The sequence below is a fragment of the Nomia melanderi genome, chromosome 12, assembly GCF_051020985.1.
Source record: "Nomia melanderi isolate GNS246 chromosome 12, iyNomMela1, whole genome shotgun sequence".
Classification (NCBI taxonomy): Eukaryota; Metazoa; Arthropoda; class Insecta; order Hymenoptera; family Halictidae; genus Nomia; species Nomia melanderi.
This window is the reverse complement of record NC_135010.1, coordinates 7649266-7675112: the sequence shown is the minus strand read 5'-3', so window position 1 is coordinate 7675112 and position 25847 is coordinate 7649266. Positions and strand designations below refer to the sequence as shown.

Genomic DNA, 25847 nt, shown 5'->3' with positions numbered 1-25847 from the left:
TCTATAGATAATAAACGGGAATATATTTTAGATAACAGAAAGTTTCATTTATTTTGATTTTTTTAAATAAAGAAGCAACATCATTTGTAGGATGACCCGATAATGTGATCTAATTAATATCATTCGTTTGGGTACCAGAAATAACGTCTCGCCTCAATTAAAAAGCTATGCACTTTATTAGCTAGGCTTGCAACATACATTCCGAGCAAATCATAACAAAAACAACAATTTCCACTAGCTACCGACCGTGGCGTCGATTAAGATTACGTAATGTTATATTCGAATGTGCGATTGCCCCTCGATTCCGAGTGTCCCGCGGATTTTCTCTCGCCGAGCCCTCGATTTCGGATCGAGACGACGCAGCGAAAGTCCCGGGAGATTTTTCATCGAAAATATGGACGATTAAAATATATATATATATATATATATATATAATAATTGTGATTTGTGCGCCGAAGACACCGGGCTTAGGCCTCGATTCCGTATATCTAAAACCTACGATTATTCGTTTCCTCTCCCATTGGTCGTAATCCCCGTTTAAAAGTTCGTATAAAAATTACGAGCGTGATTGTATTGTAATCATGGACAATGCATTGGACTCGTCTACCCCACGATCATTATCAGACAGCGGATCTGTATGCAATATCAAAATTTGTTTATGTAACTAAAAGAAATAAGGGTTTGAAACTAGAACTACCAGATGGATTAAACTGACCCATTTTGTAATCGTTCTACAATTATCGAAAAGATAATTACATGCTTGTATGAGAAATTATTAATGGGATTAATTTAGTGATTACCAAACTGAATGACAAACCAATTTAATTATATATCTGAATTTAATTTTAAAAACTTGATAAATTTAAAGAAGTCAATTCAACTGTTTGATAGTTCTAGTGTCAAGCTAATTTCTTTTCTTAAGAGTTTCAATAAGTTGAGAATAAAGTGACATTATACCTAAATTCTTACGAAGATTTTCCCGTTTTACATTCTATTTGCATAGTTATCTACTTCATATTCTAATTGCATTTTAATAGCCATAAACGCATCAAATCCGCTGCCCAATCATTCATTTTCGTTGACTCTGATAATACTTACGAACGCTTGATGGGTGGATTGAGATGAACGGAAGCGATGGATACTTTTTGTCTGTGTTCTTTGCTTTTTCCCCTTTTCTTTGTGCTCCGAGTCGATACACCAGATCGTGGACCGACTTTTCTTTATTTTTCTTTCTTCGTTTTTCCTTTATACGTATAATCCTCTCACTACCTGACGAACCGTGGCGAAAATACGACACGTCCACCGAGTATTTTTGTACAGGCAAAGATTTTCGATTTTACAAATAGCTGACGGTGTGTGTGTGTATGTGTGTATACAAACTAGAATGCGATACAAATTGTCGAGCATCGGAACAGTCTACGAAATGTTATGTATAAAGGACACGGCAGCTGTCAATGATCCAATTTCCAGCGGAAGTTCTCGATCCACGACGAACTTTTTCTATTTGTCGCGACGCGAATCATTGCACGATCGTGCTTGGAAAATTTCTGTTTTTCGTTTCGATCGACGTGTTCATAAAAAATTTCTGTTTTTCCTTACGATCGACGCGCTCGTCGAAAATTTCAATTTTTCGTTTCGATCGACGTGTTTGCTAGAAAATGTCAGTTTCTCTTTTTCACTATTATTCGTCTAACTTCTATCGAACTCGACGACTCCCGGAGGAAAATGGAGATCGAAGATCCGATGGCATCTTCGAGGATTGCTTCGTCGGTGTTAACGCTAGGTCTTTAAAGTCTACTTAGGTGTAATCATGGAACGCATAACAATGTACAAAAAGGTGTTCTCGCCAAGTATGCAGAACACTCCGCCTTTGTTGAAACTTTGTTCTTTGTTACGGCGCGACGGGTTGTTGGTGTATAATCGACAGTGGCAACGATCGATTGGCAACTTCTTTTGTTTTGTCAATTCTTGATCGCGTTCGGGTGTCGCATTTTAATTCGAGTATCAGGCTGATCCAGGCACGTCTAGTAACTTAACACATTGCGTACCGGCTAATTTTCAGAAAACTGAATTGTGCTGATGGCAATTTTCACTGAGGTCAACTGATATCAATATACATAGAAAAACTCAGATGTCATATTGTTATGTAGTATATTTTAAATAGATAATCAATTCGAATTAAATTTTATATTTTTTCAATGCTGTGGTAATTAGCCAAGTTGCATAGCTAAGTGTCTTTATATAAAAACGAGATTTCTTGTTACCGGTACGCGATGTGTTAATTGAGTTGCAAATTAAGTTAATAATATTAACTGTACTGTTCGCGGACGTTGAAAGTTAGTTCAGTGATTTAGTAAAACGATTTCGAGATCCATCTTCGATTTTTCGGTCGATTTTACTCTCTTATCAAATATAAATTGATTATCAATTTCTAAAGAGTATTTTCATACAAAACAGAATATTCCTTTATTCCTTACTAACTGTTGGTAGTATCATTAAACTGACGAGCATATTTGATTTATTTCGTTTGAGAAATTAATAGTGACTTTAAAATCATGACCACTCTGTGATAATTTTACGTAATAAATCGTTCGTCAATAAATATGTGGCAGTCGTTCGAGTAAATTACTAGATGTGTCCGAGCCAGCTTACCATGCACAGCGAAGCGCGAAGAACGACGTCAAATACATATCGTTTTATACTCGTTTACTTATCTATTACAGGTTGGATAAATACGGTACGTTTATACATTGAACCCTGTGCAATTCTGTCAGAGGTGCTACACTTGGGTCTCGCGTGTCCGTCGCCGGCCGTTCCGGCAGTATAATAAAGGTACATTCGCAATTATGGTACGGCATGGTTAAATTTGTATTCAAGCGAGGGTGAAACCACGTGGATTCTTAGATCTTCGAGAAAGTGATCTCGTGAGGTGGCTGATCCTTCTCGACCAGCCAGATGCTTCCGCTTTTGCCGGTGGTTAGCACGTGGACCAACGCCTTCGCCACGTGCTCCGCTCTGGAACAACAATTTCATCAGTGTTAACCACTTGACCTCGAATGTTCTTCACTTGGAATATTCAATACTTTCTAGTTAGGTGTAGACAAGATTCTATAAAATTAATTTATCAAGAAATTACACGTAAATTAGGGAACAAAGCTGTTTTCTTTCAAAGATTAATGGTAGATACCAAAGTTTATAATTTTGCTGTATCAAATCGTTTGGCGACTAGAAGTCGCCCCTCGAGTACAAAGGGTTAACCCTTTGCACTCCGAATTTCTTTTGCATTTTTTCCTGAATAACTCTGTATTGCTACGATATTTTATTTGAAATTCATTTTGAGAAATAGATAGTTTGTAGAGAGCAGTGTAAACGATTCTTCTTGTTAATAATATTGAAAATAACATAATAATATAATCTGTGAATAAAACTGATGTCCAGTCACGCTCGACATAGGAGCGCAAACGTTTTCTTTCGTTCATTTGACTTTATATTAATTGCTGTACTATCCGATTAATCAGTTCTCGAATTTTTGTCTTTCTTTTTCTTTCTATTTCCAGTAAGAAAAATCTGCCATCGAGCTTGTTTACTTTTAGTTTGCAGCTAGTTAATGGAAACTTTATTTCAATGTACCATTTTTGTTTAAACCTTTGTTTACATATGTTGATGGTACTTGATGAGAAAAGACTTGTAAACTAATGAATTACTACACCTGAAACTTAAAATTTCGCCTTTCTTCATTGAAAGTTGTATCACAGTTTGAAAATAAATCATAGAGTAAGGGGTTAATAATTCGAGACATCAAATAAAGAGTGAACAAGGAAGATATAAAATATCAAATAATTCGTTAAAGAAAGGATGTGTATGGTTTATGTGTAGAATTTCCGATAATAAAATTAGGAAATGATTGGTTCCGGAAGAAGGTAGATGGAGCCATATCATATTTCTATTTCAAGTTTCTATCTACCTTTGTGGCACGGAATTAGCTATGTCACAGTGCCAGGCATCCTCATATCGACGCCAGAGCAGATGTTTACTGTCATCCTTTAACGATTTGCTATCCGTCGCACCTGGGCACAGTGCCATCACCTTCACGCCGGTCAAATCCACGTGGTACTGGTGCTGAAGAAAACAATAACACCGTAATATATTTTTCTTCGATCTCAGAGTCAAAACAATGTCTACATTAACCCTTTGCACTCGAAAGTGTCTCACTACAAACATTCAACGTTGCTCGATGTGATATAGACATTATTTGAAACCGAGCGAATGAAAAACCACATATGAATTAAGAAACAAAGCTATTTCCTTTCAATATTTCACATATCTATGCGTTATACAAAGCTTAATATTGTATATCCAATCTTAGAATTTTGCTATATCAAATCAAATGGTGACTGAGAATCGCATCTCGAGTGGAAAGGGTAAAAAACATCAGGAACATGAAATTTTATTTTTCCAATATACAGGATGACTCAAACAGAGTCACTCTTAAAACTTTCTAATAAATCATGCTTATAATATAATATGTTTCATATTTATAACGTACCCAATAAACATTAACAGTTAATATAAATGAATATGAAAATATAATTGAATATTTCCTTCATTTCATTTCATTTATCATTTTTATATTATTTTCATGTTTAATTTATTATCAATATCATTTTTATATTATTTTCCTGTCTAATTTAATATCAATATCATTTTTATATTATTTTTTTTATTTAATTAATATCAATATCATTTTGTCATGTGTTTCTTGACACGTGTTAGCAAATGTTGAGAAGCCTTATTGACAGTGTAAGCGTTGATAGTTACCCCGAACGCTCTGGTGAAATTGACAATGGCCGCTTTAGTGGCAGAGTAAATTGGAAGACTGGGGTAGGGGTTAACGCTGACATTGCTTCCAATATTGACCACTATTCCGCCGTGACCTCCCATGTCTGTTCTCATGAATTGTTGAGCAAGCAGTGTTCCGCGGATCACGCCATACTGTAACAATTATTTCAACAAAGATCTTGAACTGCAATACATAAACGATCAATGAACATTGAAACGCTCATCAAACATCAGAGATTACAATTTCATAGGCCATAAGTAGATTCAATTCATTGAAAATCTGTGTTAACACTTTCCACTACTTTCACTGAACCAAGTGACAAAAAATAATTTTTACTTATGTACTTGATATGCGTTTATGAACTATTATGTATATGCAACATTTCTGAAAGATTGAGCCCACAGATTAAACTGAAAAAGAATGTAAACGAATGTTTGATTTGAAAGTTAATTTTAAAGATTATTATTTCATGAATTATGGAATGAGTTTATAAATATTTGATTACTAGATATCGGATAATAGGTAATTAATGATTACTCACAATGTTAATATCGACTTGCAGCTCCCAAAGTCGATCGTTCATCATCTCAGCATTGTTTACAACAATGTCGATGTGACCGAACGTTGCGATTGTCTTCTGAAATACATCTAGAAATAAATTATTTCCCGGTTAGTTACTATTATCGAACGTAAATTAACACGTTAAGCACCATGTTAGTCACCGATAACCGATGCTCGTGAATTACTTGGAAACAAAGCTAACGTGCAAGATAACCGATGTCCAATGAAAATGTTCAACACGTTAACACTGAAATTCCAAGAGTGCATCTATTGGGACTCTAATTGATTTACAATTCAGTATTCGTATTGCTAAATCATTTTTTTTAATAATTACAGAAAGAAGACATCAGGAAAGGGTAATTTTTTCCGTCTGGTAGTTTTAGAGTTAACTACCACGGTGACTACCAACTAAAACGTTTAATAGCATAAATAATTAGATAATGGTGTCAAGTAAAAATTCTGATGTCAAATGATCAATAATTGATCAATAATATTTACGTTTGCTATGAAAGGGTAAGTAACATATAAAATTCTCAAGATTCTCGTGGCAGTTGACATGTTAATAACACAACTGAGCTGATATTTATACTGTGGATCTTTATGCAAATTAAAATTTTCAAGAACATAATTAAAACAGCAGAATTAAAATGCAAAATGGTTTTTCCTAACAAATGTCATGAAAAGCACTAAACATTAGATATTTTATATATTTTTTTGTGTCATATGCATTCTGTGCAATTTTGCACCTCCAAATTTCTCATAAATGCATAAAAAACCGCGGTATACTGACAATGGTGTAATGCAAGGATACTAACGCCAAATAATTAACAATTACACTTGCTTTTCTTTGGTACAAAGAAATAACTGTACGGTAAATCAGTCAACATTTTTATGGCGCTTAATGTGTTAATACAAACTGTTGTAACACAATGTTTTCAATATCTTTCCATGTACCTTCGAACTGTGAGTAATCTGTAACATCGCACTGACAGAAAATTACACGATCCTTTCCATAATCTGAAGTTAACATTTCCACCAGCTTTTCACCCTCGTTTACATCGATGTCGCACACGGCAACCTGCGAATAGAAACACAATTTTTTTCCAACATTAAAGCAAAGCACATATTGAAAGTGAAAAATTTCTGCATTTTCTTTTGTTCACTTAATTTCATATTATTTCCTATATTGTCTAATTAATTGATTTTTCAATTTTCATCCTTCCTTTCGTTTCTGTCTCCACTAAGAAAAATGTATTATCTAATTCATTTATCTCTATTTTGTAGCTAATTATCTGACGAGTTAGGAAAAGTGTCGGTATTGTTAGTGTTAATAGATTTACTAAATTGTGAATCTTTATTCAACTTGTAATATTATAACATATTCTCTGAATATTCTAATTGGATATTTGAAGAATATAAAAATATAAAATTCAAACGTTTGTTATATGTTCAAAAGAAGTGATTACATTTGATAGCTTTTGAAATTAATTAACATTCGTGAACGATTTGCAGCACTCGATATTTTTATCAATTGAGTTCTCTATGTAGGTTGCGATAAATATACTGCTCCCTGTCATCGTTATTAATATTCAGTTTTTATTCTTCAAAAGTCGGTCAGATAACGGGATAAAATATCTCTTCTGACGGGAAACGATCCAAATATAAGTCGGTCATTCTTGAGTGCGAGACGTTAAAACATTTAAGGCGATATTCTGATCGTAAATTAAGATTGCATACTTTTTGAGGATTCGAAAAGTAACTTTACATTTCTCTTTTTTGAACTGTTCTAGAAAGTGCAGGTATCTCGATTTTTTTTAGTTACCTGTGCGCCTTGGTACACTAACTCCGTGGCAAACGCCTTGCCGATTCCGGTAGCAGCACCGGTCACCAGGGCTACTTTCCTTTTTAGGTCCATTTTCAACTGTCCTTTGAAAACTGTTTGTCTGTGAACAGAATAAGTGCACAATATATTTCAAAAATCAGTCTCGTATCAGTAAAATGAAAATTTATTATTTCAGTGAAAAGAAATTTACTTAGGAACTTTTTTTTTTACTTAAAAATTTGATTCTATTACGAATTTTTATTAATTTTCTGTCAATAGTGTAATGATAATTTGTCAGAAACTATTCTATGGTACTGGGTTTATTAGTCGATAATTAATTTCTCTTCAAATATCATCTCGCAACGTATTCTGCATTCACCCAGGCAGATACGAAGAACCAAGAAAAAATCCGTCTCACTGATAACAGGCGCCGAGCAGATGGCGCAACTTAAAATAAATGTTTATCGCAAGCATTTTGCTGTAAGAATAAAACAAGTACCGCGACAATCTGCACATTATTTATATCACATTTGTAATCGATTAATAAAAAACGTCATACACAAAAATAGAGATAAATCTTTGAAAATAAATATTCCATTTCCATAAAAATTCACAATTTTCAATTGTCATACAATTAATTCCCCATTCTGACATCCGAATATTCCCATCCACATTTACAACGATTACTCCACGAATATTTACGCATTTACACAATATTTAAAATTTCATTTTGCACAAAATGCGATATATAAAAACCCACAGAGTATTCAAACAATTTTATCCCTTTACTCACATTCGCAAAATTTTCAAGTTCCATAAAAATCTGCATCATAATACTAACTAATTACTTCAATAATAACTACTTCTTACTATCAATTATTATTCAAACAACTACAACAATAAAGTTCCGATAATAAACATTTAAATATTCCCCGAACCTAAATCCCTAATTAATTTGAAACCCAAGCAGTGCGATTTGTAAAATTAGATGAAGCTTATTTATTTCTTTTCCTTCCAATTATTAATTTTTATTGTTGCTATTATCCGTCTAAGACTAGAAAAATGTAACGATCGCGCCATTTAAAATTTGTTTTTGCAAAAATAGAAAAGCTTCGCATTTTTCGCCTGGGTTTTTGTAAACACCAGTGATACTCAAACGGTTAATTAACACTACATTTACGGACATTTATGCTATACTTTATTCCATTGTTCCTAGAGAACTACGTGTTCGTTTATATAAATCGCGAAAATTGTAGCTTCAAAACCAGAGTATTGCAATGCGTATTCGCATAATTGCAGATCGACTTAAACTATTACTAAATAATGTTTAAAAAATTCAATATCCGTCAAATTGACGGGTTTCGTGAACCTGGTGTTAAAGAGAAATTAGCCAGAATTGCAACGAAGAATATGGATTTGACAACGAGGAATGTGAGAAACGAAAGAGAAGTACACCCGTTGAATTCTCGATGGCGGAACGTTGAAGGCGTCCTGTGATCATTTCGAATCCGCTTGGAAAGCCGCGTCTAAGCGATTTCCGGTCTGGTGGTGGCGTGTGATCAGTCGCGTGGGCGAAATCGAATTTCACCGTCTCGTTATAACCATTTCGTACTCGACTTCCCGGCGTCGATGGGGGATGCCCGTTCGGAAATAAAGCCGACGCGGCGCATGACTCACCGAGCACGCGACGGACGCACGGACGGGAGCGTCGTTTCACCGCACGCTTCGACGCCAGACTCCCGTCACGCTGTGTCAACGAGTTTCCTTTCGACGGGGACTAGCCGGCCGTTCGCAATTAAAAGCGGACGACATTCAAGTCGCTTTTCGTTTTAGGCTTTTTATTACGTCGAGGTATCCTATAACGAACGGTCTTTTCCATGAAATCGAGACCGCCACAATGAACCTGGAGAATTGTGTGCGAAATACATGAAATTTAAATGTAACAATTAAACCGTGGGTCTTTACGGGTTTATAGAAAAGTGGTAGACCCGCAGGAAAGGTGTAGAATCGGGAGAAACGTGTGAAACGTTGAGGATGTAATGAGTTTTAGAATGTTCGCGGAAAATCGTTTTGTATGTTCGGTGTTAACTCAGTATTATGCATTTTTCAGTTTTTAGTGTTAATTCTAATCTTCTAATTGTGTTCTTGAACATTTGAATTTGCGCGAGGATTCGTAGTTTAATGATAATCGATTCTGTTTGTATATAGGTATGCTTGTGTGGTTTTGTTTTATTTAGTTTTTATTCGGAATGTATGGTTGATTTTGAGACATTGTTAATTGTATACTGGATGTCCTTGGTTGTTAAGGAAATAAAAAATGTGAGAAGCTTTTACGAAGGGAAATTAAATGTTTTGGGCGTTGAAATTTTGTTTTGTGCAGTCCTTTGCTGGATTATGACATTGATTCGTTAGGTACGAGGATTTAAGTATTTTAATATTATGCTAGATATAGATTCTGTTGCAATACATAAATAAAAGAATTAAATATGGAAGTAACTCCAGAATAAATTTTGTATATTCAAAATTAAAGTACCCAGTATTCTATAATCTCGAATGAATGAATCACAGATCGTATCTTCGCACAATTTCCATAGCAATTATTCATCGTGGTAGCTACAATTTAATCTTAATAAGAGTTTCATGGCAACGACCGCGAAACACGACACTAAGAAATATTTTCATTCGTATAAATCTTTATTTTACACGCGAATGAAACTCTAGTAAAAACCAAAGCACCGTTTTTAGCATTATCAGTCTCATAAGATCTACTTTTTCATACAAGAATTTTTCCTGGTTCTAGAAAAAGAAAATAACGTATACTTATACAGTATCAACGACCTTTCACTATATCAGTCACCACTGCTATTATCAATAATACATCCCTATTCCATGCACTGAAACTATCGAACAATTCGAGTGATTTATTTCTAAGCTTTCATACAAATTAGAACAATACAGTTCTCGAGATTCGATGGGTCCATTATTGTATCTGCACAAATACATAAAATTATTTTACAATTTTTCGCAATAGTCTTGTAATAATATAAATACCTGCAAACTAAATACTCTAAAACGGATCAATTTGAACCATCTGGTAGTTTATGTTAGACAACAACACGAGACAAAAGAACACATCTCAAATTTACCATACTAACCCAGCATTTCACTAATAATCATGCTTCAAAAATTCAAAAAACTTTTACACCCCCAAAGATCAAACAATTACCAGTCCAGTTCAAAGCATCCCCTGAACCACCAAGAAGTTTCAAAAATTCCTCGCTAAGGCGTTTAAAAAATTCAACAGTCCGTGCAACGTCGAAGAAAGAAGGAGCCCGAGGGAAAAAACGTGCGAGGCGCAGGGCGCCCCGAGCGCGCGTGAAAGGTGCAGGCGTCGAGGAGGATTTCACGCGTCCGCAGAAGAGGATTTCAAATACTGGCGTGTGTGAATCAACCCCACCGAATGGAGTAGCATCTCGCACGGGTTCGTTTAATATCGCGGCCGTGCACGTCACCCCGCGCCCCCGCCCGCGCGTCTGGCGGTCGCAGATAAACCGGCGAACACGTTTTCCCCCGGTGAGCATCAGAAAGAGGCGATCTAAAAAATTCACGACGCCTCGATCGCTCGATATCCCCGGGAAACCGTACGCCGCCGCCGCTGCCACGCACCTCTCGACTTTCACCTACGCTCCTCGAAAATACTCGACCACCATTAAGACCTCTCCCTCCCGCCCCCTCCGCCGTGGCGTGTCGGGAAAGTCGAGCAGCCCCCTGAAAAATCCCAGAAGTATTTAGAAAGCCAGGTCTCAGAAGTTAAAGAGCCTTGCGTGAAAGTTGGGCTGAATGGAGGAACCATTCATCGAACTGGAGGAACATCGACATTGAAGGTTCAATGAGAGAAAGAACGAGAACCGTTTGAGGTGTATTGAGGATTGCTGAGGAATGAGAAGTGGAGGATTTTGGAGATTTGATGGAGGTTCGGGGGCTTGGAAGTTTGGAGGATTTGAGTTTTTGAGATTCGGGTGGGTAGGTTAGTAATCAGCGGAATTTGACTTAGAAGGCTTTTCTTTGCGGAATGATAGAGGTTTAAATAATATTGAAGTTAGAGTAATTATCTGAGAAGTTTGAAGTGTTTGAAGTTTTGGAATTTAGCATTCTATGAAGCCGGAGAAATATAACTATCATCAAGAATCTACTCTCAGTTCATTCAAAATTATGGAACTTACATTTTCCTTCTAAAACGCCGGGCCTACATACCCTAAGTTACTAAAACAATTTAATATCATGCATTAGATTCCGAACTACCCCATCGAATAAGTAACAAAATCTTCCAATCACCTCCCAATTCGCTCCGAAAACCCGCCGCACTTCAAATTTAACCTTCAAACTCCAAACCCTCCAAATCCTCTAATAGCATCCTCTAAAATCCACTACTAAATCATCACAACCCCTAAATTCCGAGTCACGTAAATCTCATCAATTCGATACGCCGTATCAACTTTACCCTTCAATTCACCCCTACGATTTCCCTCCCCACAAAAGGGAAAGGGACAGCCTTTAACTAACAAGATCCATAATTTCAGGGAGTGCTGTTAGACCCCTATCCCTAGCCGAGCGACAAGAAACAAACGTCTCTCGAAAACTAAAGCGCACAGAGCACTGACCGGTTCGATCACGGTAGTGCAACCACCTGGGGGTGGGTTTCCCGCGGCGGCGTTGTTCTTTGAACGTCATACCTTCAGTCTCGGATGAATCGTTTTGTGTCCCGCAACAGGCAGGCCGTCGACGAAAGCGAAACACAGACTGTCGGGCGGCTGGGGGTGCGCGCACACGGTGTGGCCACACGCCAAAGGAGCTGTACACGTCTGGTGTGCGTATGTGTGTACGGTGTATTCACGAGTGTGCAGGTGTATAGGTGTTGTGTTTGTGTCGCGAACGGAGCCCAGCGAAGCAGGCTTCCCCGACAAGGTGTGGTTGACAGTCGCGGACGCACTGACTCCCGGTGAGAAGACGGCGCGCGAAGCACACCCCGATATTGATTGGCGGCGGTCCCGGTGCCACGTGACTTTTACGTGCCGGCTCCCGCCCCGTCCGCGTTTGCGTGTCCGGTGCTGCGTGCGCGCGCGCGCGCGCGCCCGTGCACCCCGTACTCCCCCGGAGCCCTTAACCTTCGCGGCGCGCGGAGGTGGTCTTTTTACTCCTTTTTTTTTCGTGCTTCGCGGACACACCGACCACCGCCGCTTTCGATCGAGCCGACCACCCCAGACTCGGTTTCGCGCCGCGACCCCGCCCTGGCCGCGCGAGATCGATGTTTACGGGGGTTGAACATTACTCGCGACACTCGAACCGGGGAATTTGGAGTAATGCGTTCACGTTGGGAGCTGTTTTTGTATGATTGTGGATTTGGATAAGGGAGGTTTAGGAATGAGTGGTTTATTTAGGTTCTCTAGGTTTGTTGTTGGTGTGGGCGGATGCTGTATTGTGGATTTGGATAAGGGATGTTTAGGAATGAGAGATTTGTTTAGGTTTTTTATTTTTGTTGCTAGATGTGGGCGGATGCTGGACTGTAGATTTGAATAAGGGATGTTTAGAGGAACGAGTGATTTGTTTAGGTTTTTTACTTTTGTTGCTACATGTGAGTGGATTGTGGATTGTGAGTTTGGATAAGGGTTGTTTAGGAATGAGTGGTTTGTTTAGGTTCTTCAGGTTTGTTGCTGGTGTGGGCGGATGCTGTATTGTGGATTTGGATAAGGGATGTTTAGGAATGAGAGATTTGTTTAGGTTTTTTATTTTTGTTGCTAGATGTGGGTGGATGCTGGACTCTAGATTTGAATAAGGGATGTTTAGAAGAACGAGTGATTTGTTTAGGTTTTTTACTTTTGTTGCTACATGTGAGTGGATTGTGGATTGTGGATTTCGATAAGGGATGTTTAGGAATGAATGGTTTGTTTAGGTTCTTCAGGTTTGTTGCTGGTGTGAGTGGATGTTAGATTGTGGATTTGGGTAAGGGATGTTTGGAGGAAGGAGTGATTTGTTTAGGATTTTTAGGTTTGTTGCTGGTGTAGGTGAATGTTGATAAATGATGGAGTAGATGAAGTAATTATTGATGCTGAATTATTTTAATATTGAAGATTAGGTATCACTGGTGGTACATGTTAGCGTCATTGTATTAAAACAAGCATTGCTATGGCAGTTTTTAGAGCATTAACTGCCAACTAGGTATTCTATGAGCACTTGTTATGAATTAAAAAAAAAATTGATTATCAGATGCTGAATACATTGAGATTTTAATTGTATTATATTCATCACGGTAATTGAATAACTTAATTAATCTCGATATTAATACTCCACGTGCGAATAACATTCCTAAATCATGGATTCTAAGGAACAATTCCTTCGTCAACTAACAATTTCCACCCTTACACTTTCACTATTGCCAACAAAGCATCCAATCACATTAAAAGCACTACAAACACATTTCAGCAATTCATTCAAGAACATCGCACACTGAGAAGCACCGAAATAGTACTCCCATAAAACACAAATAAATATCCACAAGAACTTCGTCAAATGAATTACACACATTAAAAAGAAAAAGAAAAACCTTAAAAAAAGCTCCCATCATCTTCCATTCAGAATTCGGAAAACGATAATATAGAAAGGAAACCGTCAAGATTTAACCGTTCTTCAGAAAACAGATCGCTTCCTATAAACCGGAAGTGAGCCGAAGATGATCGAGCAGTACCGTCAGCTGAAAGTATCGGCGTTCCTCTGTCATGGCCGCGAATCTCCGGTGTGCCGGGGCCCGCATCGACAACCAGAGCGAATTACGAGAACGAACGATCGGCCCGTAACGAAGGTCAAAGCGAAGCTGCTGCTGCTACGCGAGAAGCAGGGGGTCGCGTGGTTGGCCAGCGACGAGAGGATCGCGTTGGTCGGCCACGAGGCGATGGACGGACGCGGCAGGATGAAGTTCAGGAAGCTATTCCGCAGCCGAATGTCGCGCGCCACCGTTTTCGGTACGAAACTGAAGCAATGCACCAGGAAGCAGCCGGCCAAAGTCAGGAAATGCATGTGCTTGCCGTCCAATTATGCCCTCGTCGAGTTCCCCATGGTCTGGTCCGAGCTCAGGTCCGTAACTTTTCAAACGAACTTCATCGGACGCCGAATTGAACGGATCTGCGATAGGATGTTTCAATTAGACTGTAATCAATCCTATCGTCATTGATCACACAGTCTCACTGGCGGCTCGTCTCGTCTGTCTACTGAACTGATGCTTTCGAACTGTGTTTAATACTGTAGACTATTATAAAAATACTTTTGAAAGAGTGAATAGAGTTTAGATGGGTTTGATGACATTTCTGTGAACTATGAATTGATTGAATTCCAAGTGCAGCTTGGGACAAGTGATTTTCAAAAGGTCTGAGGGAATATCGGTCTGAGCAAGGGTCTATAGTTGAGTTCTTGATAAGCGATGTTGAAACATTTAGAAAGTTTAATCAAGCTGTCGTAATATTCTCATCGATTAACCAGTTCAAACATCGAAGCATTGAGTTAACAGAAATCTCTGTAAAATGGCGTCATTTTTAAAACCAATTTTACCGTTTCATGCGTTAATCTTGTATTCCAATTAAGGAATGCTTCAGATGTACATTCCTCGGGGACCAGAGGGTTCCATCGACATTTCACCGACACCGTCACATCTCACAGACGCGTCTGTTTCAGAGCGAACCAGCAGTTATGCGACGGTGCAATCAGATGCGCCAGGGACCACGTATTCCCAGTGCATCGTGCCATTTTGTCTGCGGTCAGCCCGTACTTCAAGGCCCTTTTCACCAACAGCCTGAAAGGCGGCAAGACCGAGACTACCGAGGTCGTCATCGACTCCATTCCCGGAGAGATCTTCAGCCTCGTCCTCGACTACGCTTACACCGGCGCGTGTAACGTGAACGCGGACAACGTCGAGCAACTGTTACCGCTGGCCGATCAGTTCGAGGTCCTAGGGGTCGTTCAGCTGTGCTGCCAGTTCCTGCTGCAGGAGCTGAGGCTCGAGAATTGCTTAGGTAATGTGTCGATTCGTTGATCGATTAAATTAATTGCTCTTTTTTTAACAAATTGAATGCCATGGGGGTCAACGGTGATCAAATCGAATTACTATAATTCAGTCAATTAAACGATGATTATTTGAAAACACTTCTATATTATAATTTATATATATATAATAAGAAGTATATAAATATTATATATATATATAATATTTATATTTACTACTATATTAAATTAACTCTTTGTACTCGAAAGTTCTTTGCTAGAAACATTCAACACTTCTGATAAAATATAGACGATGTTTTATCAATTAAGTTAGTTACATTACTCGCAAAAATACAAAATACTTTCGTCTCCTAATTTATCGATTAAATTAGTTACATTACTCGCAAAAATTAGGAGACAAAAGTATTTTGCTACGAGATTTCATATAGTGACGCATTATACAAAGTTCAATATTAAACACCAGACTTTATTTAATCGTATCAAACCAAGTGGTGACTGAGAGTCCCGAGTGCAAAGGGTTAAATACATATGTTAAATATATTACATTAATAAATATTATATAAATATAATATATAACAAATGTATATATAAAATACATTATATTAAATATTATATATATTTTTTCTGTTTTGTGTATTTTGCTTTATGAAATCGTGCGGCATTCAACGTGTTAAATATCTTGTGTTTCATTTAACCTGGTAGATAGTAGAATTATGTTTTATATTATACGTGCACTCTCAGTTTTTCATAGATAGTTAACACTAAAACTACCGTACAGTTAAATTGACTTTTTGAAATTCCTCTATAGCAACTTCAAGAGTATATCTATCGAGACTCTAATTACTTTAAAATTCGGTTCGCGTATTTCTAAATCAATTTCTTGAATAATTTCTCAGAGAAACATGTTTTATCTTTTTAATAATTACAAAACGATGAAATCATGTTGACCCGTCCAGTAGGTTTAGTGTTAACACATTGCGCGCCGGCCCCGTGATAATGCTAGTTTCGTAGTCTATCGTTTAATCGCTAGTCCTACATTAATGTAACATCTTAGATATGTATAACACAAACCGAGAATAAAATTACAAAATCGAATTCCTTATTCTTTTTCGTAAGTTAGAAATCTCGGTTTGATTGGTGTTTAAAAATATATTCACCCCTTGATCTACAATAACGTATCAGACTTGTGACAAAAATTTTAAACTGAATTTGAGAAATCTAAGTGTTACTCATTTTCATTAATTGTAAATTAAATATTATTCTTCTATTATCAATTGTTAATCTTTGGACTAAACACAGGAATAAAACAAGCATAAAAATTCTTTCTTTTTCTAATAAATTACTTATATCATAAATATAAAAGTACCAAATATATTATATTTAAATATAACATGAAGTACTTATATTCATCATAGTTATAGTTAATTCACTGAATTATACCGATGGCAATTTTCAATGAGATCAACTTATACGACTATACATACAAAAATCCACATATCATATTGTTATGTAATATATTTTAAATAGATAATCAATTCGAATCGAATTTAATATTTTTTTAAATACTGTGGTAGATAACAAAGTTGCATAGCTAAGTGTCTTTGTAAAAAAACGAGATTTCTCTTTATCAGTACGTAATGAGTTAAGAATTAAATCACAGGGCAAGGGGTTAATATAATCATCGACGCTCGCGTTGTCTAGTAATCAAAATTTAGCCGGCGTGCAATGTATTAAAATCGATTTGCTTCCACGAAAGTACTGAAATAAAGCACAGAATTACATTCCGTGTAAAAGTCAGCCATTGGCGAGACCGCTGAATTGTGACAACTTAGGTATCTTTAAATTCGCCCGTCACTATTTCTGCCGTGACCTGGAAGAGAAGGGCCGGAAATACATTCGTCATCACTTTAAGCGGATACTGCAAGAGAGCCCGGAATTCAAAGAGCTCACCGGCGAGGAACTCGAGGCGATCCTATGCGACGACGAGCTGAACGTCAGAAACGAGGAAATAGTTTTCGAGGCCGTTAAAACCTGGGTCGAGCACAACGCCGAAGAAAGGCAGGCTTGTTTGCCGAGGCTCTTGAAATGCGTGCGCTACGGCCTGATGGGCTACCCCTTCTTCACGAACAATATTCTCACGTGGAAGATCATCGAGGAGGATCGAGTGAGTGCTCGCAGCCGTCCATTATCCGAAGATATTGATTTTCTTCTTCGTCTTATTCTTTCTTTCGAACTTATTCCTCGTAAGCTGAATAATCAACACTAAAACCAACGGACGAGTTGAATTTATTTCCTTCGGAACGTTTCTTTTGCAATGTTTCTTGAATTATGAAAGCGTTTTTGTGAAAGACTTTTAATTAAATTAGTATATTTGTAGAGACACGAGATTAGGAGACTCTTTGAGTTTCAAGAGACGTGTTTTATTTAATTTTTATAAAATATTCGAAGTAATTGCTCTAATCGCTCGGTAATTTTAGTGTTGAACTTATTTGTGTATCTTAATTCAATCAAATTCATATCTTTATTCAATTTGTAATATTATAACATATTCTCTGAATATTCTAATTGGATACTTGAGGAATATAACATTATAAAATTCAAACGTTTGTTATATATTTAAAAGAAGTGATAACATTTGGTAGCTTCTAAAATTAGTTAACATTCGCGAACGTACTGCAGCACTCGATATTTTTGTAAAATAAGTTCTCTATGTAGGTTGCGATAAATATACTACTCCCTGTCGTAGGGTTACTGTTAATCTCCTGTTTCCTTCTTTCCTATTCTTTCCAAGCTCTGCCAGCAAGTGTTAACCGAAGCGGACGCGTACCTAACCGAGCAAGAATCGGAGCAAAATGGCGTCGAGATCGACCTGAAGAATCCACTGACGTGTCCCCGGATCCCCTACGAGATCTTGTTCGCGATCGGCGGCTGGAGTGCTGGTGCTCCCACAAATTTCGTCGAGACCTACGACACAAGGTGCCTTGAAAGACTTTCCTCCTTTTTTATTGACGTACAGATAAACCGTTATCGTACCGATCAACCAGTTAACTGCGATGCGTCTACGCCTCATCTTAAAGTTTGAATATTAATTCTTTCAATGACGAATTCTTTATTTTTCTAGATAAACACGTAATTCTTCTTTATTTCGCTTTGGTTTTTCATTGACATATACTCTAGGTGTATTCGTCCTGCATTTCGCAAGTACAGACTTTATTTTTTTATTCTATCGCGCGTAAGACGAGAGATTTGTCAATTTAAATTCCACAATTAACCAGTTAAGGGACTATGCATCTTATCACCTTGAAACGCAGAATGGTACTAATTCTGTCAACGATCAATTCTTTATTTTTCTAGATAAACACGTAATTCTCCTTTATTTCGCTTTGGTTTTTCATTGACATATACTCTAGGTGTATTCGTCCTGCATTTCGCAAGTACAGACTTTATTTTTTTATGCTATCGCGCGTAAGACGAGAGATTTTCTAAATTAAATTCCATAGTTACCAAGTTACAGGTCCATACATCTTATCATCTTAAAACGCAAAATAGTACTAATTCTGTCAGCCATAAATTGTTTATTTCTCTAGATAAGCGTATAATTCTTCTTCGTTCCGTATTCTCCAGTTAGAATATATTATACATTCATTTGCTCCGTGCTCGACAAGTGTACACTTCATTATCTGGTTCGATCGCGCGCGAAATCGGAGGTTTTCCAAACGAAATTCCACAGTTAACTGGTTAAAAATATAAAAGTGTCGCGGGTAACGGTCCCGCGAGACTCACCGAGCGTCCTGAAGCGAGCCGAGATTCACCGGGTCGTATAATGTGAACTCCAGAGCTGACAGATGGTTTCTATCAGTGAGCACGGACGCGACACCGAGGGCGTACCACGGATTGTGCACCCTGAACAATCTGATCTACATGATCGGCGGCTTCGACGGGAATCAATACTTCAACACGGTACGGTGCTTCGACCCGGTGACCAAAGAATGGCGGGAACGGGCCTGCATGTATCACGCGAGGTGTTACGTCAGCGTTTGCACACACGGTGAGCACACACTCCTGGCACCACCTTGGCCAGGGCGAAGGGGAAATGGATCCAGGGAGACGGAGGGTCGTTTATAGAAAGGGATCGGCTAATTGAGCCGTTCTCTTGACGCCGAAACGATTCCCTTTTCTTGCCTCGAACAATTGGCTCGCGGATGCGCGTGACCTAACTGTAAAGCAATTTCATGTCGGATAGAACGCGGAGACTGTGGGTTTTTAGTTTGAACAGAATATGAGGAATTAATATATTGTATACAGGTGACGGGAAATCTCGTTTTTAAAGATTGTGTAATTTTGCTAATTACCACGATATTGAAGAAAGTATTACATTTGATTGGGACTGATTATATGTTTAAAATATGTTATAGCGATATGGTATTTGAATTTCTGGCATTGCAAAGAGTATTACATTTGATTAGAATTGATTATCTATTTAAAATATGTTACACAACAGTATGATATTTGAGTTTTTGGCATTGAAAAAGTATCTTGTTTGATTAGAACTGATTGTCTATTTAAAATATCGTCTTCGCCTCGTCAAAAAATATTAAACATTTCTGGTGAGAAACTTCCGAGTGCAAGGGGTTAAGATCTCTTCTAAAGGAGTCGATTCTAACAATTTAATTGTACAATCATTTCTGTATCGCACAAATATTTCTAATATCAGTCAATTGCGTATCGAAGTGTAATAAAAAGGTATATGATAAATATTGATTATTTCACACGAATGACGTAATTAGGTGGGAAGATCTACGCTCTCGGCGGCTACAACGGTCGTACCAGGATGAGCTCGGGAGAAAGATACGAGCCTCAGAGGAACCAATGGGAACTGATACCGCCGATGCACCGGCAAAGGTCAGACGCGAGTGCGGCCGCGTTGCAGGACAAGATTTACATCGTCGGCGGTTTCAACGGGCGAGAAGTTCTGAATTCCGCCGAGGTCTTTGACGTGGAGACCAATCAGTGGAGTTACATTCATTCGATGACCAATCCACGGTCCGGGGTTTCCTTGGTCGCATTCCGGGACAGCCTCTACGCTCTCGGAGGCTTCGATGGATTAACCAGGCTCAGTTCCGGTGAATTGATTTTACTTGAAATCCGAATTGAACGGGACGCAATCCTAATGATCAGTTAAATGTATCAATGAACTCCTAGCTTGACACTAAACCTGCTAAGCAGTTAAATTAACTTTTTGATATTCTTCTATAGATACTTCGAGAGCGCATCGAGACTTTAACACGTTGAATGCCATGGGGTCACCGGTGACCCCCAACCAAATCGAATTACTATGGTTCATTCGATTAAACGATAATTATCTAGAAACATTTCTATAGTACAAATAATGATATTTAATGCGGTGACATTCAGCTCGATGAATATGCAATAGTAATACAATTCAATTAAATGATTTAATATTACATTTTTCTGTTTTGTGTGTTTTGTTGTATGAAATCGTACGGTATTCAATGTGTTAATTGACGTATAACTCAGTTTGCGTATTGCTAAATCAATTTCTTGAATAGCTTCTCAGAGAAATATCTGGTATCTTTTTAATAACTGTAGAAAGAAGAAATCAGGAATTGGTTATTTCGACCCGTCTGGTATCTGTAGTGTTAATGATTTAAGTTGACATTTTTGTGGACAAGTTTAGAGGAAATGGAGATCATTGAATTCTTTTAGCTTCGCCTTAAATAGTTTCATTGTAGAATTAGTTTAATATTTTATTTCAACATGTGCTTTTTATTTATTATCTGAGGTTTAAATTATTCCCCTCATTAAATTCTGTTAATTATTTATGACTTCAGAATATTACGTATTAAATGTTCATTTTTCCTAAATTTTGCGGATATCATTGTTACACTTTTGTGGCATATTAATTATTCCGAAGATTTTTTACTCGACTGAAGTATACTAGAACTTGAACAGAGGGATTCTGTAACGCGTAAAAGGATTCTGTTTACGCCGGCGTTGTTTGTTCGTTGATGCATTCGATTTTATTGAAAATTTCTTGCTTTGAAACCACTGTACCGAGCATGAAAGCACTCTATCTAGTAGGGATTTTCCGCTGCGTGGAAGTTAATGTCTCGTTACAATATCGATCTTCCGTTCCTGCAGGGGAACGTTACAATCCGAACCATTCGGAGGACTGGCACGCGGTCCCAGCAATGTCCAGCCCTCGCAGCAATTTCGCCACGGTCATCTTGGACGACATGATTTTTGTTGTCGGTGGTTTCAATGGTAATTCGATCATTTTCGCATATTATATTCGCAAATTCACAATTTCTCTAGAATTAATTAAAACAGAAATTAACTATGAACTTACCACTCTAACGAATTATCCACGGATTTGATGCATTTATTCTTCCTTCAAAATTTGTTTAAAATTGTTACAGAAAAATGTTTAATCCGACGAAAACTCTGAGAGTCCAAACAGTTTTTCTCGATAAATTAATTCATAAAAACCTAATCATATAAAATAATCATATCTAACTAAATATTTATGTTAGATAAAAATTCTATATATTTAAAATATTCATGTTAATTGTTTAATATTATATACACCTAAAACATTACGTATACATACTTAAACACATGAAAGGCCATGGTTTAGTCAGCTAATATTTATCAGAGTGATTGATACTCGTAGCTTGTGAATTGCCGAAACTTAAGCTATACTCTGCCACTTTAACCCTAATCGTACCACGTGTTTTTATAACGAATCATACCACGATGTGACTCTCAGTCACTTATGAAAATGAAAGGAATGATTAAAATGTTATTGCTTTTGTTTATAGGGCCCAAATTTTAAAATCACAGAAAAACTTTTGGAAATGCAATATGAAATAATCAAAATATTTAAGTAAAAAGTTCAAATGTGACTCGAAGTCACATCGGAGTCCGATTAGGGTTAATGCTTTCACGGCCTGGAATATTATATTTATAAGTGGCTTTCGGGTGAGAGCCGTGTCCAGCAAGAATTTGTTCCCAACGTTTCGCCATTATTCAGCTATCTTCATCAGGGGTTAAAGACTCTCTTTATATAGATCAGCTGAATTGGACAACTGAACAATTTTTAACCCTTTGAACTCTGTAGGCTCCAATATTGCAGCAGTTATAATATTAGACATTTTAATGAATCTTAAAGAAACTACCCTAAAATTATTAGATTTTCCACACATCCAAATTTTGTACTAAGAAGGAAAATAAGACATCAAAGAAATGTTATAGCATCTCTAATTTTCGCTAGGAATACTATAAAAATTAGTTGCAGTTGCTGATAGATTACAAAACAACCTGGAGTGCTAAGGGTTAATGTCCGATGAAGCCAGCTGCAACGATGGCGAAAGATTGGGAAGAAATTCCTGCTGGACACCGCTTTCACCCGAAAGCCACTTATGAATGTTATATTTTGTCAATTGAATTTCTTAGGTTCAACGACAATTGCGTATGCAGAGTGTTACGACGCGGATAGCAACGAGTGGTACGATGCATCGCCGATGAATCTTAATCGAAGTGCCCTGAGCGCGTGCGTCATCGCTGGCCTTGCCAATGCGCGTGACTACTCGTATCAGAGCAAAGCTCGTAACCTTGGCCAAGGTTTGTACCGTATCACCGAAATACACTATACAGGGTGTTCAGTTTTAACCTATAAATGCAATTATCGCTGGAACTATTCGCTATTTAACCACTCGCGCCGGAAAGACGTGTTACGCGCGTCGTGATGTTTTTGTCCGAAAATTACCAACGACATATTGTACAAGTCGATAATCTTATTGGATTACGTATTCCAGATTGTACTGAACTCTACCATTTCGTACAAAATTATTGGTAAACGACATTTGTGTACATATCTGTATATAATATACGAAGATACAATCCTTCGCGCGAGATCCTGTCGAGTCTCTCAATTCGTTGCCAGCGCAAGTGATTAAAGAATGCCTCAAATGCAATTTTTCCTGTTTTGGGGGAGTAATAATTTGGTAATTTGGTACATATAGTTTGACTTAACCCTTTGCACTCTGAAGTCTTACACTAGAAATATTCAACAGTTCCCAATGAGTTATAGACGACATCATTTAAAACGAATTAAATGAGAGAATACACATAAGTTAAGAAACAAAGTTATTATTTCAATATTTCTCATCTTCATGGATTACAAGAAGCTTAATACGTTGATCGCCGCACGATTACATACAGCAAAATACACGAAATGGAAGAAATATAATATTGAATCATTTGACTGAATTGCATCATTATTATTGCGTATTTGTCAAGCTGAATGTCACCGCATTAGATAGTAGTATTTATGATATAGAAACGTTTACAAATAATCGTCGTGTAATTGACTGAACTGTAGTCATTCGATCTGGTTACGGGTCACGGGTGATTCCCACGGTGTTCAACGTGTTCATATTATATGTAAGACTTTATGATTTTGGTATATCAAGTCGTATGGTGACTGAGAGTCACCGCTCGAGTGCAAAGGGTTAAAAGTGAAGAGGGGCAAGGGGAGACGTCCACTCGTGGCGCTTGGCCCGATAGTAATGGCGGAATTAGTTTCGGCACGTTTTTGTTACTGGCCGAGCCGCGAGCTGAGGTGGAGCGTGCGGCCGAATCCCTTCGCTCCTCTTCACTTTTGAGCCATAGATCGGCTGGGATTATGTCAATAACGCACTGTAGGAAATATTAACTGCTATTGTTTCAAGCATAATCACGTAATCAAGTTATTTTTTACAAGCAAATGATAACCCATCTATGAGAATCCATAGAAACAAAAGAAACAGCATTTTAATGGATTATTGAATTGTATCTTTGAATAGATTAATACGGAACACCCTCTATATGGATCTTCATGCCAAACATCAATTCTAATTTTTTCATAAATCACAATGCGTCTAAATATGCAATAACATTAAACTTATTTACCGTTAATACAAACTGTAATTTGTGTTCTATTTTGTTCATAAGAAGAAATATGTTTAGAATTATTTATTCGTGAAACAAAGATTGTACTAGGCGAGACACGGTTTCGACAAAATTTAAATTTCGTCTTGTTGCATTTTTCTGTTTATTAACTAAGAAAATATGGGAATAAATAAATAATCGCGAATTTTTGTACATTCAGAGGAAATTCGGAAGTGTAATTGCACGTGACACGACAAAACATACAGAATGTCTAAAATATAGGGTTGTTTACAATATTTATTAGGAAAAGCCATTTTCTATCATAGTTCCGTTTTCAAACGTTTGAATTTGCATAAAGATCCGTACTCTAGGGCAAGCTTCGTCCGAAAACCAAGAGAAGACAAATCAAGGCGGCGAAGGCGCTGCCGAAATGAACGCCGCCATTTCCGAGAACGAGGAAGAAGAAGCGGTGAACTTCGAGGAGCACGATCAAGGTGAAGTCAGCGCCATGGACGAGGCAGCGGAGAGCGTTGGCAACTTTCTAGGATAACTAAACGATGAAAGGAAAACAATATAGAAAAAAGGAAAAAATAAGTTACATTTCGATAGAGGATAAAACGACGAATAACTCGAAGTCTACATCGATATTTCTTCTCGAACATTTTATTCAAGAGTCAGGAATTTACATCATGGCGGCGTAAGACATCGAGTACGTGATTTGGAAAAGGAATAAGAAAAAGAAACGATCGCTCAGACAAAATAGAAATTTCAAAAATGCGACAGAGAATCTACGAAAGAATCAGAGATTGTAGAGTATGAAACAAGAATCTTACAAGATAGCGTTTTTTTAAAATAAATTTTACGAAAAATTGTCGCGTAAAGTGGTACGCGGGTTTTAACTGTGATTGGGTCTTCCATTTTTAACCAAATCGCTGTTTTATACGGGATATTATCTTTTTTTTTTGTTAAATTCTTTTTTTTTGCTTCTTTTTGTAGAACTAACTTGATTGGAAACATGGTTCGTGTTTTCACCGGGATTTTATTTATTCGTGTATTGTATTGATGACTGCTTCGCGTGTTTTAAGGGCCTTCAAGTATTTCTCGCTTGTTCGGATACTTTTCCTCGTTCTTTCTCTCGTGAACGAAAGATACATTTGCACGATTCCGCTTTTTAAATTGTCGATCGAACGGGATCTATTGTTATTGCTCTTTTTTTCTATTGAACACGATTACCTTGATACCGAGTGTTTTTTCGGTGGCGATCATGACGTGCCTTGGCCTGTTATTTTAAACGAATAAAAGTATACCGATTGACAATTTATGGGTTTCCTTATTTACCTCATTGCACGTTTTATCAGTTGTTTCCGTTTCAGGATGAATTTAACGAAAAATGCAAAAATTGCACGATATTGTTAAGTAATTTTTAAACTTCTCAGTTATTAAAGAGAAAGTTTTAAATATAAACATTACTTCAATGTAAATTATTCAAAACAAGGTACAACATTGAATACAATCATTTTATTACAAAAATAATAATTACTAAGAATAACGATATTATTAAAAACACCAAAATTATGAGGTTGGACAAGAGGTTTCGATAATAATACCAGACATTTCATTTTG

General features: G+C 37.3%; 2 protein-coding genes across 5 annotated transcripts; one reads left to right on the top strand and one right to left on the bottom strand.

The window, feature by feature from the left end:
- Positions 1–157: 157 nt before the first annotated feature.
- Positions 158–13989, bottom strand: LOC116426284 (15-hydroxyprostaglandin dehydrogenase [NAD(+)]). Of its 3 annotated transcripts, none has more exons than XM_076372892.1 (7): positions 13825–13989; positions 7224–7344; positions 6356–6479; positions 5382–5488; positions 4819–4992; positions 3965–4119; positions 158–3015 (listed from the first exon to the last, which is right to left on the bottom strand). In XM_076372892.1, the coding sequence occupies exons 2-7, from the start codon at positions 7314–7316 to the stop codon at positions 2901–2903; spliced, it is 768 nt and encodes a 255-aa protein (XP_076229007.1). In that variant the 5' UTR covers positions 7317–7344; positions 13825–13989; the 3' UTR covers positions 158–2900. The 3 variants fall into 3 exon arrangements, with proteins under 3 accessions (XP_076229007.1, XP_031830877.1, XP_076229006.1); XM_031975017.2 differs by lacking the exon at positions 13825–13989 and adding an exon at positions 11957–12263; XM_076372891.1 differs by lacking the exon at positions 13825–13989 and adding an exon at positions 8677–8686.
- Positions 12389–25847, top strand: LOC116426173 (uncharacterized). Of its 2 annotated transcripts, XM_076372886.1 has the most exons (10): positions 12389–12926; positions 13857–14351; positions 14946–15283; positions 17105–17436; positions 18064–18248; positions 19109–19320; positions 20060–20395; positions 21435–21557; positions 22749–22916; positions 24596–25847. In XM_076372886.1, exons 2-10 carry the CDS (start codon positions 13951–13953, stop codon positions 24772–24774), a joined length of 2274 nt encoding a protein of 757 aa, XP_076229001.1. In that variant the 5' UTR covers positions 12389–12926; positions 13857–13950; the 3' UTR covers positions 24775–25847. The 2 variants fall into 2 exon arrangements, with proteins under 2 accessions (XP_076229001.1, XP_076229002.1); XM_076372887.1 differs by having other exon boundaries at positions 12389–14351; positions 24583–25847.

What these genes read in the sequence shown, in the direction of transcription:
- LOC116426284 (XM_076372892.1), bottom strand. Translation starts at nt 7,316, where the DNA reads ATGGACCTAAAAAGGAAAGTAGCCCTGGTGACCGGTGCTGCTACCGGA. An exon ending in AGATTACTCACAGTTCGAAG is followed by an intron (nt 5,489 to 6,355) that starts GTACATGGAAAG and finishes ATTTATTTCTAG; the next exon opens with ATGTATTTCAGAAGACAATC. An exon ending in TGCAAGTCGATATTAACATT is followed by an intron (nt 4,993 to 5,381) that starts GTGAGTAATCAT and finishes TAATTGTTACAG; the next exon opens with TATGGCGTGATCCGCGGAAC.
- LOC116426173 (XM_076372886.1), top strand. Translation starts at nt 13,951, where the DNA reads ATGATCGAGCAGTACCGTCAGCTGAAAGTATCGGCGTTCCTCTGTCAT. An exon ending in GTCGAGACCTACGACACAAG is followed by an intron (nt 18,249 to 19,108) that starts GTGCCTTGAAAG and finishes TGTGAACTCCAG; the next exon opens with AGCTGACAGATGGTTTCTAT. An exon ending in TGTTGTCGGTGGTTTCAATG is followed by an intron (nt 21,558 to 22,748) that starts GTAATTCGATCA and finishes TGAATTTCTTAG; the next exon opens with GTTCAACGACAATTGCGTAT.